The sequence below is a fragment of the Mesoplodon densirostris genome, chromosome 9, assembly GCF_025265405.1.
Source record: "Mesoplodon densirostris isolate mMesDen1 chromosome 9, mMesDen1 primary haplotype, whole genome shotgun sequence".
Classification (NCBI taxonomy): Eukaryota; Metazoa; Chordata; class Mammalia; order Artiodactyla; family Ziphiidae; genus Mesoplodon; species Mesoplodon densirostris.
In genome coordinates, this window is record NC_082669.1 from 39,222,117 (window position 1) to 39,240,203 (window position 18,087).

The 18,087-nt window shown below is 37.1% G+C and overlaps 1 protein-coding gene across 1 annotated transcript in view; it reads right to left on the reverse strand.

The window, feature by feature from the left end:
* The window catches only part of DNAH11 (dynein axonemal heavy chain 11), a 313,208-nt gene that overhangs the window by 272,825 nt on the left and 22,296 nt on the right, over nt 1-18,087 (reverse strand). The window contains exons 7-8 of the mRNA XM_060108331.1: nt 11,560-11,793; nt 10,175-10,342 (exon numbers count right to left, since the gene is read on the reverse strand). Coding sequence (XP_059964314.1) covers nt 10,175-10,342; nt 11,560-11,793 — 402 coding nt within the window. The remainder of the gene's footprint in view (nt 1-10,174; nt 10,343-11,559; nt 11,794-18,087) is intronic.

The following is an 18,087-nucleotide window of genomic DNA, read 5'->3' on the forward strand; positions in this document are numbered from 1 at the left end:
AAATGGATTAAAGACCTAAATGTAAGGCTAGAAACATAAAACTCTTAGAGTAAAACACAGGCAGAACATTCTATGACATAAATCACAGCAGTATCTTTCTGGATCTACATCCTAGAGTAATGAAAATAAAAACAAAAATAAACCAATGTGAACTAACTAAACTTAAAAGTTTTTGCACAGCAAACAAAACCATAAACAAAACGAAAAGACAACCCACAAAACAGGAGAAAACATTTGCAAGCTACTGACAAGGGATTAATCTCCAAACTATACAAACAGCTCATACACCTCAATATCAAAAAAACCCCTAACAACCCAATTAAAAAATGGGCAGAAGATCTAAACAGACATTTCTCCAAAGAAAACATGCAGATGGCCAAAAAACCACACGAAAAGATGCTCAATGTCACTAATTATTAGAGAAATGCAAATCAAACTGCAATGAGGTATCACCACACACAGGTCAGAATGGCCATCATCAAAAATCTACAAATAATAAATGCTGGAAAGGGTGTGGAGAAAAGGAAAAACACTCCTACACTGTTGGTGGGAATGTAAATTGGTACAACCATTATGGAGAACAGTAGGGAGGTTCCTTACAAAACTAAAAATTGAGCTACATATGATCCAGCAATCCCAACTCCTGGGAATATATCCAGAGAAAACCACAATTCAAAAAGGCACATGCACCCCAATGCTCATTGCAGCACTATTTACAATGGCCAAGACATGGAAGCAACCTAAATGCCCATTGACAGAGGAATGGATAAAGAAGATGTGGTACATATATACAGTGGAATATTACTCAGCCATAAAAAATAATGAAATAACGCCATTTGCAGCAACATGGATGGACGTGGATATCATCACACTAAGTCAGACAGAGAAAGACAAATATCATATGGTATCGTTTATATATGGAATCTAATAAAAAATGATACAGATGGGGAATTCCCTGGCAGTCCAGTGGTTAGGACTCTGTGCTTCCACTGCAGAGGGCACAGGTTTGATCCCTGGTCAAGGAACTAAGATCTTGCATACTGTGCAGTGTGGCCAAAAAAAAAAAAAAAAAAAGATACAAATGAACTTATTTACAGATCAGAAACAGACTCACAGATTTTGAAATCAAACTTGTGGTTACCAAAGGTGAAACGTGGAGGGAAGTGATAAATTAGGAGATTGGGATTGACATATACATGCTACTATGTGTAAAACAGATAACTAATAGGAACCCACTGTATAGCACAGGGAACTCTACTCAATACTGCGTAATAACCTATATGGGAAAAGAATCTGAAAAAGGATGGATATAAATATGTATAACTGATTCATTTTGCTGTATACCTGAAATACAACATTGTAAATCAACTATATTCCAATAAAAAATTTAAAAAATTTTAATGCATCAATGAACACAATTATGATATTTTTCTTGTTACACCTGTTAATATTGGGATTACACTGATATTCAAATACTGAACCAGCCTTGCATCCCTAGAACAAACCCCCTATGGATATGGTATAGAATTCTTTTTGTATACTGTGGAATTCTATTTGCTAATAATTTAAGGATTTTGTACCTATGTTTATGATATTACTTTATTACATTATATATACATCAGTGTCTAATGTTGCCATCTATCATCAGTTCAAGTAAAGTATAAAATCTTACCTCCCACAACCAATGAGTCAAGGAAGAAATCATCTAGGAAATTAAAAATACATTGAGACAAATGGGGAAAAAACCCAACACACTCAAACTTAGGGAATGCATCAGAAGCAGTGTGAAGAGAGAAAATTTATCACTGTAAACACATACATTAAAAAAGGATCTCAAATGAATAACCTAATTTTATACCTTATAGGAGTTGAAAAAGAGCAACTAATCCCAAAGCTAGCAGAAGGAAGAAAAATAAATCAAGATTGGAATAGAGATAAAGGAAGTAAACAACAGAAAAATAGAGAAAATCAACAAAACCAAAAGTTTGCTCTTTGAAAAAAAAAATGAAATTGACATTTAGCTAGATTGACTAATGAAAAAAGAAAGAAACTCAAATTACTAAAATGAATGCTGGGTAATTCAGAAATAAAAAGGATTATAAAAATATGCTATGAACAAGTGTACACCAAACTCTATAACACAGATGAAATGAACAAACAGAAACACACAACGTACCAAGACTGAATCGTGAAAGAAAGAAAAACTGAATAAGCCTATTAACTAGTAAGGAGATTTAATCAGTAATCAAAAACACTTCAACAATAACAAAAAAGCCTAGGACCAGACAGCTTACTGATGAATACCACCAAACATTTAAAGATTAATACCAATCCTTCTCAAACACTTCCAAAAAAACATTGAAGATATAACGCTTCCTAACTCATCCTGTCAAGTAAATATTGCCCTGACACCAAAGCCAAATAAAGACATTACAAGAAAACTACAGACTGGTATTCCTTATAAATAATAATACAAACACTCTCAACAAAAAGTAGCAAACAGAATCCAGCAGCATACTAAAAGGATCACACACCATGACCAAGTGGATTTATTCCCAGAATGCAAGGATGGCAAATAAAAATCAATGTCAGTAGACCACATTAATAGAATGAAGGGAAAAGACCACATGATCATCTCAACTGATGTAAAAAAAAAAAAAATTCAACACCCTTTAATGATAAAAACACTCAATAAACTAGAAATGGAAGGAAACTTCCTTAACATGATAAAGGCCATCTATGAAGAACCCACAGCTAATATCATACTCCATGATGAAAGACTAAAAGATTTCCCCCTATGATCAGGAACAAGGCAAGGATGTTCCACTTCCACCACCTCTATTCAACACTAGCTAGGGAAACACTAGCTAGAGCAATTAGGTGAGAAAAAGAAATAAAAGTCATCCAAACTGAAAAGGAATAAGTAAAATTATCTCTGTTAATACATGACATGATTTTATACTTAGAAAACTCTAAAGATTCTGCACCAAAAACAAAAAACAAAACAAAACCACTATTAGAGGTAATTCAGCAAAGCTGCAGGATGCAAAAATCAGTTGCACTTCTATACGTTAGTTATGAGCAACAAAGTTGGATCCTTACAAGATATACAAAAATTAACTCAATATTTATCAAAGACCTAAATGTAAGAGCTAAAAGTATAAAACTCTTAGGAGAAAATACTGGAGAAAATCTTCATGACATTGGATTTAGCAATCATTTCTTGGATATGACACTGAAAGCATAGGCAACAAAAGATAAATTTAACTTCATCAAAATTAATAACTTTTGTGCATCAAAGGACACTACCATGGGTCTGAAAAACAACCCATGGAATGGAAGAAAGTATTTTCAAATCATACATCTGATCAGGGGTTAATGTCCAGAATATAAGAACTCCTACAACCCAACAACAAAGGAATCCAATTCAAAAATGAGCAAAAGACTTGAATAGACATTTTTCCAAAGGCATAAAAATGCCCAATGAACACATGAAAAGATGACCAACAACACTAATCATTATGGAATGCAAATCAAACCACAATGAAGTATTACTTCATGGTCACTAATATGGCTATTATCCAAAATAATGAAAAATAATAAGTGTTGATGCGGATGTGGTAACATTGGAATCCTGCATTACTGGTGGAAAGACAAAATAGTTCAACCACTATGGAAAACAGTTTGGAAATTCCTCAAACAGTTCCAAATAGGATTACCATATGATCCAGCAATTTTAATCCTAGGTATGTATCCATGAGAATTGAAAGCAGGGACGACACAGATACTCGCTCAACAACGTTCATAGCACCATTATTCATAAGAGCTAAAAAGGTGGACACAACCAAGCATCCATCAATAAATGAATAAACAAAATACTATATATATATATATATATATAAAATAGATTGGGCCTTAAAAAGGAATGAAATTAAAAAGGACAATTTAGCCTTAAAAAGGAATTAAAGGAAATTGTGACACATGTTACAATATGGATGAAACTTAAAGGCTTATGCTAAGTGAAATAAGCCACACACAAAATAATTATTTTGAGTCCACTCATATGAGGTATCTAAAATAAATAAATTCATAGAGAGAGAAAGTAGAACAGATATTACCAGGTACCAAGGGGAGGGGGCAATGAAGAGCTATCATTTAATGGGTGTAAAGTTTTTGTTTGGGATGATGAAATGTTCTGGAAGTGGATAGCAGTGATGGTTGCATAACATTGTGAATATACTTAATGCCACTGAATTGTACTCACAAATGGTTTAAGTGCTAAATTTAATGTAAAATACATTTTACCACAATTTTTTATACAGAAAAAAAACCTTCCTTCTATTTTGATCCCTTTACTCTCTTCCATTTATAATATAATGGTCTTAAATACTTTCTGTACATACATTTAGAACCACAGAGAACGTTATAATTTTTGTTTCCACCATGAAACATGATTTAGAAAACTCAAGAGAAGGAAATTCTATTGTATTTACACTTATTTCTGCATACCACATTCTTCCTGCTGTTCCAAGGCTCCCTTCTTTATCACCTCCTTTCTGTATTAAGAACTTCCTTTAGCCATTCTTTAAGGATCAGTCTACTGGTGACAAATTATTATTATTATTATTATTATTTTTTGTCTAAGAATTTCTTGATTTCCCCTTTATTCTTGAAGGGTATTTCACTGGGTACAGAATTCTGAGTTAACAATTCTTTTCTTTCAGCACTTAAAAATATTTTGCCATTTCCTTCTGGCCCTCGTGATTTCTGATAAGAAAACCACTGTCACTCAAACCATTTCTTCCGCTTAGGTAAGTTGTGCTTCCTCTCTCACTACTTCTGAGATTTTTTTCTTTATCTTCAGTTTTCAGAAGTTTAATTATGATGTGTCTTGGCATGGATTTCTCTGGGTTTATCCCTGGGTTTATCTTTCTGCTACTGATTTCCTCTTGAACCTGTAGGTTTATGTCTCTTGCTAAATTTAGGTTTCCAGCTACTTCTCTGAGACTTTCAGCTTCGTGGTCTTTTTCCTCTCTTTCTGGAACTTTGAGGACACTAGTGCTAGATCTGTTACAGTCTTACAAGTCCCTAAGGCTCTGTTCATTTACTTTCAGTCTACCTTCTCTGTTGTTCAAACTGAGTGCTTTCTATTGTTTCATCTTCCAGTTCACTGATTCTTTCTTCTGTCACTCCATCCTGACACTGAACTCAATCACTATGCAGTGTATTTTTCTTTTTTTCAGCTCTAAAATTCCAATTTGTTTTTTATATCTTCTATTTCTTTGCTGAGAATTTCTATTTCTTTACTGAGGTTATTTTTTATGTTTCATTATGTTGATAATTGCTTGTTGAAGCATTTTTGGCATGGCTCTATAAAGCCTGTCAGATAATTCTAACGTCTTATCTCAATGGTGACATCTATTAGTTGTCTCTTTTTGTTCAGTTGAGATCTTCCTGGTTCTTGGTATAATGAGTAAATTTTTATTGAACCTGGATGTTTTCATACTATGTTTCATATTATGAGACTGGATTTTATTTAAACCTTTAGTTTTTGCTAGCAGTCTACAATACTGCTCTGGCCCCTTTACTGTCAAGTGGAGACAGAAGTCCAGTTTCTCCACTCCACAACCATTAATACCTAAGGGTGGGGAGCTCCTGTTATGGCTGGGTGTTCCAGTTTCCCATGTGGTCTCGACAGATGTCACAGTACTGGTGACCTGGTTACCATTTGGTCATGGTGAAAGCACTGACTTTCTAGAGGCTTCCTGTGACACTACCCTAGTGGGGTAAAGGACGCTGCTGGGTGAGGAAAGAAATTCAGGATTCTCATGTGTTCTCCACTGACATCACAGAGAGTGAGCTCATAACTGGCTAGCTAGGATGAAAATCATGACTCCCTACTTGGCCATCACTGATACCACCCCAGTGGAGGTGTGGACTGGGTGGGGTAGCATTTTACAGATTGGCTATAAGTCTAGTCTCCCCATACAGTCTTTGCTGGCATGGATGGGGGCAGGGAACAGTTTCTTCTGTGATATTTTCTGGACTAGGGAGACTGCAGTCTACAAGTTTTCTGTCTTGCTAGCCTGTCCCTTTCTTGAGAGGGATCAGGCTATAACTGAGGTTTTTAATGTCTGTGTCCACTGGTGTTTCCAGGTTGCCAGTGTCTTCACCTCTAGGTCTGCATTATTTCAGGCAAGAAGGAAATTCAGGTAACTCATCACTATGTTGTCTTTTGGGTCCATCTGCCTTCTTTTCACCTTTCAGAGTCTTCTTATGTGTCTTTTACACATAGGGACTGTAGTTGTACTTAGCGGAAGACAGAAAAGTACATCTACTCTATCTTCCCAGAAGAAGCTCCTAAATAAATTTTTAAAGTGATATCTACTACTTTAAATAACTTTTAAAAATAAATAATACATAAATTCATGGAATAATATACAATTGTTTTTTTAAAAATAGGTAATGCTACTGCAGTGATACAGAATGACTGCTAAAATATATTAAGTGACAAAAGGTAAACATGATCTGTAGAGGATGCTATGTGTGCAAAAACAGAATTCAAAATACATACACCCATGTATACATTAGTACATGCACCATGTATCACTGGAACATTATATAAGAAACTCATAATGGTAGATGTCCTTGGGGAAGGAAAATGAAAGACTAGGGGGAAAAGCAGGGAGTGAGAAGAAGGGGACTAAATTTTTTTTTTTTTTTTTGCGGTACGCGGGCCTCTCACTGTTGTGGCCTCTCCCGTTGCAGAGCACAGGCTCCGGACGCGCAGGCTCAGCAGCCATGGCTCACGGGCCCAGCCGCTCTGCGGCATGTGGGATCTTCCCAGACCGGGGCACGAACCCGTGTCCCCTGCATCAGCAGGCGGACTCTCAACCACTGCGCCACCAGGGAAGCCCGGGGACTAAATTTTTGCATTTTTACATATGTTACCTTTCCAAAAGAACAGGTAAGTAATGTTTTTAAATAATAAATTTTACCTTGAAAACTAAACAGGCAAGACCTGAAAATCCTGTAGATGACTAATAAGAAATTTATGTAGTTAAAAATTTTAAATGCTACATACTGTAATAGCAAAAGAATTAATAAATAGTTCAGGAGACTAGAACAGAACAGAAAACGAATTGTAGGAACTAGAACACAAGCTAGTATAGATTAATAACTACTTTTAAAGTGAATTTTAGATCCTGGAGTAATGGTGGGCTAGGTACCTGGATCAACCTTCCTACTAAAAACTAGCAGGCAAAAGGAAAATAGCCATAGCATCTTGGATCATACCACCTCAGGGCACAGGTCCTCAGGTGAGTTCCTCCAGTTGCCCCAGATGAACTTATTGCCTTCATTTCTAGGAAGACCCAATGAGGGAGATAAACACTAAAGAACTGACATGGCACAACAAAAAAAAAGTGCTAGGTTGAGAGTTCTGGGTTGGAATCTCTGTTCCACTCCCTGGAACTGTGTAATCTCAGGTAATTTACATATCCTCATCTGCCTGGGTGGTCACTCTCAGGGTTATAGCTAGAATTAAGGAGGAATGTGTGTAAAGGTTTGGCGTGATGCCTGGCACCCAACACTTGTTCAGTAATTATTAATGGACTCATTAACAGACACTAGTGGAGCCAGGAGGTTACTCTCAAGAACATCCACCATCCTTGCTTAGTTATCTAGGGAATTTTATTTAATCAAGCTACACCTCAGAATGTCGGTAAAAACCAAGCTGCTGAGTCTCAAGTCACCTGCCCATCAGTTAAATACAATTAAGAAAACAAGTCTCTTATCAAGTTCAATATGATACAAATTGTTGTCTATATTCACTAACATCAAACTTGCTAAGAGACTACAACTTAATGATTTCCACCACTAAAAAAGAAAGGATAATTATGCAACACGATAGAGGTGCTAATAATCACTACATTGGCTATTAAAATATATAAATGTATCAAATTAACATGCTGTACACCTTAAATATGCACAATGTTACATGTTTCAATTAAATAAATTAGAAAGCAAGTCTCTCCCCCTAATTGTCTGGATCTCAAAGAGTCCCATAGGAAGAAGTCAAAGCAAATACCTAAAGTGACCTTTATATTCAGTATTAATAATTCAGAAACCCAAGAACATTTTTATGGACACACCTGAGAAATCCCCATCTTCTGTAAATAGACCATAGTGGCAGAACTTCTGTCACACCAATAAAGGCTCAAAGCCTGATGGATAGACTTGAGATTAATGAAGAGAGAGACATAAATAACAGCATTTCCAAAAGCAAATTACCAGTCACTGTTTCTTTAATTTACCAGAACATATATAAACCATTTCTACACCAGAGGGCAGGAAGGCTGACTATGATACACTGGACAGTTACATTAGCACTATTCAATGGGGATCGGGGAATGCAGAGGGGTGTGTGCAGTGGAAGAGGAAGGGCATAGGGGTGGGCATGTGTCATGGGGATACTGTCATGGGGAAACACCTGTATGAATATATGAGTTTGCAGGTAGTTTGCTAACATAATATCTCCTAAAAATCACCAGCTGATTTCATCATAAAAACCAGAACACAATGAAACTCAGCTAAAAAGCCCCCAAATGAACAGTTTATTAAGCAAAAATATATAATCATTGCAATATTCTGAGGCAACACTGATAACCGAGACACATTCAAAAAAAGCAAAGGTCATCTTTGACATAAGCACACCAATTAAGTGAACTTATAGTTAATTCAAATTTTGAATTCGAGGAAACTTCGAGGGCAGGTTATCAATGTCTCTAACCCAGATCTGGAGATCACAGGTAAGCCTTGCCCATTTTATACTAAATACAAATACCAAGGGGAGGGAGGGAGGGAGGGAGGGAGGGAGGGAGGGAGGGAGGGAGGGAGGGAGGGAGGGAGGGAGAGAGAGAGAGAGAGAGAGAGAGAGAGAGAGAGAGAGAGAGAGAGAGAGAGAGAGTGTGTGTGTGTGTGTGTAGAGCAAGTGATTTTTCTATTCTATGTTTGTGACTGTGCAGGGTTTGGGCAAACACAGGGATAAATTCAGGACCTTTAGCACTACCAGGGAAGCGACATCAGCTAAACCTAGCCACAGGATTTGTAAGCATGAGCAAATCAAGGTTCTCCTGCAACTCGAATGCACCCGACGGTCCTGTGCACGCTGGGTTTCACATTCCTCTGCTTAGTTGCTCAGAAGAGCTAAATCAAGCCCCCCCAAGAGTCCCATCCTATCCATATTCACTGAATGCCTGCTGGGTGCCAGACATCTTACCAGGCTCTGAGGATGAGCTCATGCATCCCCTAGATCATCACCACAGATCTAGGTTTCTCTTACTTTTCCACAAATTAGCAGGACACACAATGACCATACCTTTCTTACCATTAACTCCACTTCCCAAAAACTATCAGCAGTTCAAAGGGATTAAGTTTGCTAACCATGTCCTTACAAAGCTAACATACTGTACTTGTACACTTCAGAGAGTCAATTATTTGGCCAAATATACACATAATAGTGAATAAATTCACATTCCACAAAAAACAATGAAGACAGGAGGTAATCTTTTTTTTTTTTTGGTACCTGGGATTCACTGTCATGGCAAACCACTAAAATGAAGCTATTTTTATCCTAGAGCTGCAGGGATACCCACAGGAACTCCCTGGCTCCTAACCTGCTGGCAGTGACAGAAAACAGAAGCAGCTTAAACCTGAAAGCTTCCCTCTCTTTCAGACAACATACATGTTAATAATACATGTAATGAATGAGGTGAAACTAAATATTCAAGTGTATGAAAAATTTACCTAATGATTCAAGAAAAGGCTAAAATAAAACATACAAGTTACATGGACACCAGATAATCAGATCTAAATGAGTTAATATGGAAAGTTCCTATTCACTATACATCAACAAGAGACAAATCCAGACTGAGGTCCACTGTTATATTAGAAACAGTTTAAAATATTCTAAACTGAAAATGCAAAAGTTAGGGACCTAACTTCTGGTCCCTGATCTACCACTAAGTAAATGAGAGACCTCAGACAAGTCATTTCCCCTCTTTCATCTGGGAGACGTTGGACTGAATGGGACCTATTATCACTGTGACCTACTGTCCTTCCCAGCTTTAAAATATGATTCTATGAAATTGAAAACACAAAGATACAGTATTACCATGTTATTGTAATCAGATGGGTCATATGTGCTCTGTTTAAAAATCTTACAGAGTTCCATAAATTCTTCACTCATCTCATGGATTTGTCCATTTAAAATTGCTCCCTTGGTACCGCCAAATTCAAGTCTTTCCAGCTTTTCAAATTCCAATATGGTGACAAATACATCCTTTGAAAAAACATCGTAAAGATTTTTCCACCCTCTTGAGTAGGAAAAGAACATTTTAAAGTTTCAAAGAAAGAACATTTTCCAACATTCAAAATCAGTGAATCAATGGACACTTACATGACATAAAGTGAATATTAATGATGAAACTGAACTAAGTAACCGCCTACTTTTAAAATCATACTCCCATTTTCACATGGACTGAAAATTATCAAGCAGTACAGGCAACACCTAGCTTACCATAGTTAAACATTTGATTCTCTAATTTCATATCCTTCTAGTCATAAGTCAGACGTCCGGGTGAGATCCAAAACTCATTTTCAGCCACCAACACTGCAGTGATGGGCTCTCTTATTGAAAAGGAACTTAAGAGACTGTTATGAAAGGGTGATGCAAGTTACCCAGAGTCAGGCATTTGGCACTCAAATTTTAAGAGGCATTCAGGCTGCTTAAATGATGAGAATTTTCAAAACATAATGCTGTAATTTTGAATGAAATTCAACAAATCTATCAATAAAAAAGCCCAAACTTGCTAGAAAGAGTTTTACAAAGAAAATAAGGCAGTTCAAAATGAAAAAAAAACAAAAACAAAAACAGAAACCTTAGCCAGTTGGCTCCATACAAGTTGCTGTGTATAAGTGTTTACATGTATGTAATTCATGTTTGGTTTTTTGGCATTTAAAATATTTATACAAAGCACATGTTTTCATGTTCTTTTCATCTATTTTTATGAATAGTTGTAATATTTGAATAGTATAACATATATATTTATATACTAAAAGTTACCATGATATTTTAGATTATCAAATGGGTTTTCAGCTATGGAATCCCAATAAAACCATCAAACATGTAAAGGAAAAAAGGGGTTCTTTTATAGCTTCCTGATTTACAACCATTTTCTAGGAACATAGTAAGCTGTAGGACAAGGGTCACTGGTACATAGAGATTCACTTACACTCAGTATAATAAAATAATCAAAAATGAATTTTAAAAAAAGAAGCCAAAGCTTTAAAACTAGACAAAGCTTTGAAACTAAACAAACTAAAGTTTTTACTGTATCTTGATAGCACGGGCCTCGTAAACTCCTCATGAGGATCACCAAGAAAGCAGACTTCCCACCTCCCACCCAAGTAGAACTGTTCCCTAAATCATATAAAAAGCTATGGGATTTTCTGAAACAACTTACAATATGAATAAATTACAACTCAATAAATGAATACCTCTATTTTCATGAAACGGTCGAGAAATTTGTCAAATCTAAGAAACACCAGATGAGACTGGAAATCCCATGGTTTCAGCTTCTTATTTCCCATAAAATAGCTTGCCAATCCTTTTCCATAGTTAAAAAAACAATTTTTGAAAGTCTTTAAGATGTTAACGGCCACCTGCACCTTTTCCAGAGAGTCTTCAATTTCTCCTCTCAAAAGGTCTTCAGGCAAAAGGTAAGCTAGTGCCTAGGATTCAATGAAAGGAAACAATAATAAGAAAATGTTTAATAGTTTTACTGAAAATGACTGTTTCAATGAACTGTTTTATTTTTTCAGTGAATCATTTTTAAATTACAATGTCTAGAATTGGGTCAGCAATGCTGTAAAACAGGAAACACAAATTCTAGAAATTCAGGCACTTAGGTTTCAATGACATACTTGCATACATTAGAGACATCTACAGGAGATGCTGCAATTTCTGGAATTAAACATTCTGCCAATGACTACATTTTTGCTAAGCTTCAAAGAAACAACTATGTAACCAGAATTTGCATGGCTATTCCTGGCAGCAAATATTCTGCACAACTGTTTTTTCATATAAAGAAATGTATAAGCCAGGAAGGGAAATCTATCAGGCCATGTATTTTAAAAATACGGTCACATTACCTGGCAGCACAAGGTCACTTGAAAAGGTGAGAAAGAGCTAACATAGGTGATTATACCATTGGCAATTCTTTTAGGTTAGCAGACTTCTCTTCTGGGGGCTTAAACTCATTGCAGGACATAAAATCTAGCCGAGATATGCCATATGAACTAGTTTTCAATAGTGGAAATGCAAAGACGAGAACTATTATAGGAAAACCAGCAGATTCATGTAGCAACTCTCGTAGGACCATCATTCAGTTCTTCCCTTTGCATATTTGTTATGAACTTTCACAATTTCCCTGTTTAGGAGTCTCAGGAACCTATAAAATCTAATCCTGATGCATCTTCACCTCATATAAATTATAGGTTTAAACTGCACAACTTTAATTCTGCAGTTGCTTAGAAAGTTGTCACAGATCTCAATGGAGAAAGTACTAAAAGCCATTGGGTTCAACATAGCAGATAGAAGAAATGTTTTTCTAAATGTAGACATATTGTCCTCTGTCTCCCAATAATGGCTATGGTTTTACATGCAATACAGACTCTGTGCCATAAATGTGTAAAGTAGTAAGAATATCATTCATTTGGTGTCTAAAAAGCCTACTAACTGGTTCCTTCAATTCTAGCTGTAGATTCCCAACCTATGCTCTTATTTCTCCCTCAGGCTGGATGGAAAATTAACCTCTCCCTAAAGGCTGCTAACATTTCACACAGAACAGGGACGAGAACTGTCAGTAATCTCTCAGCAGCGTGAATTTTTTAACAGTTTACACATTGGTATGGGTTAGGGATTCCATAGGCCTTCATCTATATGTATTCTTTATAGTAAACATGTCCTTTTAGGAAGCTAAAAAAATCTACAGTGGTGACTCCATTGCCATCTGTTTCAGCAGCGCCTTGTGACCTAACTACCTACATCTGAAGTAACCTCCCTTTGGGCAAGCCATCCTTATATTCATTTCTGTGCTTCTTGTCTGACCCTCACATAGATGAGACAATCACAGCAATTAGCTTTCTGTTTACAGAGCCCACTGTTGAGTAAGACCTCTTAAGACAAGGTTATAGTACTCAACATCCTAGATCAGAAAACCATTCTATACACCCTTTCACTGGGCAGCAGGTTATGCGAAGGGAAAAAGCATCAGCAGGGGCAGGAGGCCTGGCTGTGGTCCAGTTAGGGGCCACTAACTGCTTTTGTGACATTAGCTAAATTTTCTGAGAGGATCTCAGTTGCCTTATCTACAAAAAAAAAGGAGAGATGAATTAAGCGAACCTCAAGATTCCTTTTAGCTCCTAACCTCTGAATTCTTTTCTGATTCCCACAGTAGCTCCCTGGAGCACACCCAACCACACCACCTCCCTCTATTCTCTCATACTCAGTAGTATCAGGACAAACCAACAATAAAACCACTGGATTTACGATGAATTGGTCCCACTTCAGAGGCCTTATAAACTAAAATACTGCTAACCAGTTTATTTTATTGATAAGCCAATTAATCAAGTAAGCAATTTATCAATGACAGCATGTTCATTTCCTAATTTTAATTTTATATTGGAGCATTGTTGATTTACAACGTTGTGATACTTTGATAGCACGTAAGCTTGATGCCTGTCTCCCAGCTTCTTTTGTCTTATTTATGTGCTGTTATGGACTCTTACTTTTGCTCAATCCTACCATCTCCTCTTCAAGCTCAACATCACAGACTTAAACTCCTCATCACCTAGGATCTTGTGAATGAGAATATCCACAACAGGGACACCAAGCCACAGAACAGACAGAGTGGAGGTCCTCGAGTGGTAACGACTCACAATGAACAGGGAGTAGAGTCAGGTAACCAGAGAAGAGAAGCAAGGCACTAAGAAAAGACACCATTACCAAAGCTCAAGTGTGCCATCATCCAAGGTGGTCAGATCATGCCTTTTATATGTCTGGACTAAATAACTATGTAAATGGTTACTGTCAGAAAACGAGTAAAGAGAAACACATTTGCTTTTAAAGTAACGAAGGATTTCTGACCGTGCCTGGAATGCCTAGAAAGATCAGGCGTATGATGACAACGAGTGAAGCAGATCAGGAACAGTGAACAGTGGAGACCATGGTCACCTGGAGAGCACATGACCCATCTAAAGGGGTACGTGAAGCTCTAGCAGCTGACTGTGTCACTGGGGATGCAAGAGCCAATGCAGTGAGATCTGACTTTTCAGTAGAGGCTGGGATGTTGGAAAATTCAATGAGACCTAGTCAATTTAAGCATCAGCAACAATTTTTTTTAAATTTCAAAATACTATGCAAAATAAAAACAGTACATGGATCCATTGGCCAAAGGCAGTTGGCAGAATGCCAGCTTATGACTTCTGACGTATAACACAGCAAGGGTTCAAATGTTTCATAAACACATTGAAGTCTACAGATTCACAGAAACAAAGTACATGAAAACTATATAAGAAAATTATAAAAGGCACATAAAATGTGTAACCACACAAATCATGCAATGTATAAAATTAAGAAATAACATGGTACAAGTGTATACCCAATGAATCACTGCAAATTTTTTAAAGCTGGTAATGCTCAAAGCTGCTGAATTATACTAAAACTTTTTACACATTGATAATAGCAATGCAATTAACATAATCTTTTAAAAAAGAATTTGTAAATATCAAATAGCGTTCAATAGTCATGAAAAGATTGTACCCTTTGATCAACATCAGGAATTTATATTAAGCCAATTATCCAAGTTAAGGAAAAGGATTTCTGTATAAAGTTGTTTTCTGCATGTTGTTTATAATACAGGAGGCTGGAAGCAACATAAATATCCAACAATAGCAATCATTTTTCAAGAAGCTAGTAAAAAAAAAAAGAATTATATGATAAAATGCATAAATACGTGTAAGTTTTGGAAGAAGGAAAATTTTTAAATGCTGAATTTTAGGGTGATAGAACTGCAGGACTAATTCCATTGTTATAAATTTTATGCAATAAGAGTATTTTACAATTATTCATATACCACATATTAATAGTAATTAGAAATAAAAACTTACATTAAAATATGGAGCAAAATGAGTAAGAACTCTGTCAGCTGGGGGACCTTGAGAAAGCTATTTATCTTCTCTGAACTTCAGGGTTGTTTTTTTTTTAAATACAGAAAGTATCTACTAATAGTACCTATACCATAGTGTTGCTAGAGAATTAAATTCATAGATTCTTGTAAAGGGCTTAGAAGAATTCTGGCAAATAAGAGGCACTATACAGTGCTTGTTAAATAAGTATTAAAAGTAAGTTAGCAAACAACTAGGGGTGGTGGCAGGTGGTGCAGAGTTTAGCTCTTCAGAGAACCTGGGTATAAAAGTTGACTCATTGCCCATTTTTGATTCCTAACATGTTGGGGCAGATTTACTACAAAGTCCACTTGGAGAATCTAGGAAATCAGGTCGACGGAACCTTTGGACATAAGCCAGTATGAATAGTAACTAAGGAACAAGAGAAACGACATTATTTCCTTGGGAGCTTGGCAAACTCTGGCCATTGACACAGCCTAGGGGATAATAGGTTTATAGGCTTACAGGTAACCAGGGCTCCTTGCAAGCCAACTACAATAGTGAATGACAAACTTTGAGGTTTCTACACTAACAGAGCTTTGCAGTAAAAGTTTGGATCATTCTAAAAATGAGATGAGGATCCCTCAAAAGGGGTTTGAGAGAAGCAGTGGTCACAGTGGTTAATCCTGCAGTAGGGATCAAAGCCTTTCACATGGAGATCCAAGCCATTAGGACGCAGTGCACTCACTTAACAAAAGAGCAAAACTGAGTCTGCACAACAGAGAAACAAATAGAATGAAGCCAGAAGAGATGCTAAAATATAGCAAGGAACAGACCTGTTATCTCCTATCAACAGCTGCAACTATTTTGTAAGGCAAGAGTTTGGAACTAACTTTTACTGAGTCTCTGTTAAATGCCACACATAGCATTTCATTGAGGTTCTCTCTTTTGATCTTTACAAAAGCCCATGAACACGGCACTTAGAAGCGTGGAAAGTGAGGCTCAGAAAAGTGATTTAACTACTCTAAAATGGTTCAACTTGATCTTTTTTTTTTCTCAGCTGTGCCACGCGGCTTGTGGAATCTTAGTTCCCCGACCAAGAATTGAACCCGGGCCCTCAGCAGTGAAAGCGCGGAGTGTTAACCACTGGACCACCAGGGAAGTCCCCTGGTTCAACTAGATTTGAATCCTGGTTGGTCTGAGCCCAAAGCCCTTTCCATACACCATTCCACCTCTTTGGAAGCAGAGAGGAAGACACACATGCACACCTCAATCTCATACGTATTCCAGAAACGGTAAATTACAAGTCAGAAAACCTGTTCTTTAATTTGGATTTCCCCCTAAACGCTCAAGCAAAGTGAGCAAATGATATCTTTCAAGTTTCCATTAATTCATCTGAAAAAGTATCAGGATTAGAATGGAACACAGTTCTCCAACCAGTTTCTGCTACAACACTGCTCTCTTTAATGTTTAGAAAAGCAAGGTTCTGGGGCCTGGGGCAGCAGAAGCTCCAAGCAGCTTGCCCTGTCTGTGAGCAGATTTTCAGGGTTCCCAGTCCCCTCCAATTTTACCCCACTGTGCAATGAAAAAATTTAAATTTCTATGTGAGTCATGAGGTGAAAACCACTGAGAAGCATTAGACTAGATCAGGGATTTAGGTCAATCACAGTTGTCCACCATTCTCTGAGCTAGTGATCCAGGCCTGTCCAAGATATCCTATCTCCCTGGCCACATGATTGTTCCAGGAGTGAAAATAAAACCCACTGGTCCAGAACAAAAAACAAAGTCAGCCTCTTTCCAGGGAAGTTCCTCTACTAGAAGGATATCCATCTGGTGCTACCAAAAGCCACCTTGGTTAACGCGTGATAAGAGCCTGAGAATCAAGTCAAACACAAACGAGCAAAAGAGAGCTTTGAAATTATCTGTGTCCCCTGGAGCAAGCTAATACTCAAGTCTTTGTACTGTTAGACTTTCCAGTTCACATGAACTTAGACACTTCTCTTTTTCTGCTTCAGTTTGCCAGTTGCAGCTGGAAGCGATCCAGTTCTCATAGGAAGCGCTCTTACTTAGCAACTCAAAGGCTAAGCCATATGCACAGATTCTGATTCTCTGGCATCTGTTTTACAAAAACTCCTTAGGTGTTCAGACACACACCCTGATATAGACCCTGCTATGGACTAAAGTGTGACGCCCACTCCAAAAAAGTGCCTGTGTTGAAGCCCTAACCACCAATGTGACTACCTGGAGATACAATCTTTAGGAGATAATTAAGGTTAATGAGGTCATGAGGGCAGAACCCTGATCTGACAGGACTGTGGTTTTTCAAAAAGAGGAAGAGGGAGATCTTTCTCTCAGTGTGAGGGCACAGAGAAAAGGCAGCTATCTGCAAGCCAGAAAGAATGCTCTAGTCAGAACACGACCATGCTGGCACCTGGATCTGGTCTCCCAGGCTCCAAAAATGTGAGAAAGCAATTCCTGAAAATAAAGCCACACAGCCTGTGGTATTTTGTTATGGCAACTCAAGCAGACTAAGACACACACACCCTCAACAAAGAATCACTGGATGATATGCCCTGCAAGTATCTTTTAGCTCTCAAATTATGAAATATTCTCTGATATTATGGACACAAGAGTAATTAAAGTTCCCACAGGATGAGGAAACAGTCCAATTTTTTTTAAACATTTTGCAAGTTAAGTGAAGAGTAAAGAAACAATTATAAACAAGATTTTTAAAGATCAACCATGAATCAGAATTCTTTTAATATAATTCTACTACTATTTTTGGAGGATAATTTTTTTTCTGCCAGATTCTCTTAACTTACTTCCCTTTCCAAAAGTCTTCCCTCAGCCAGTGTTCCT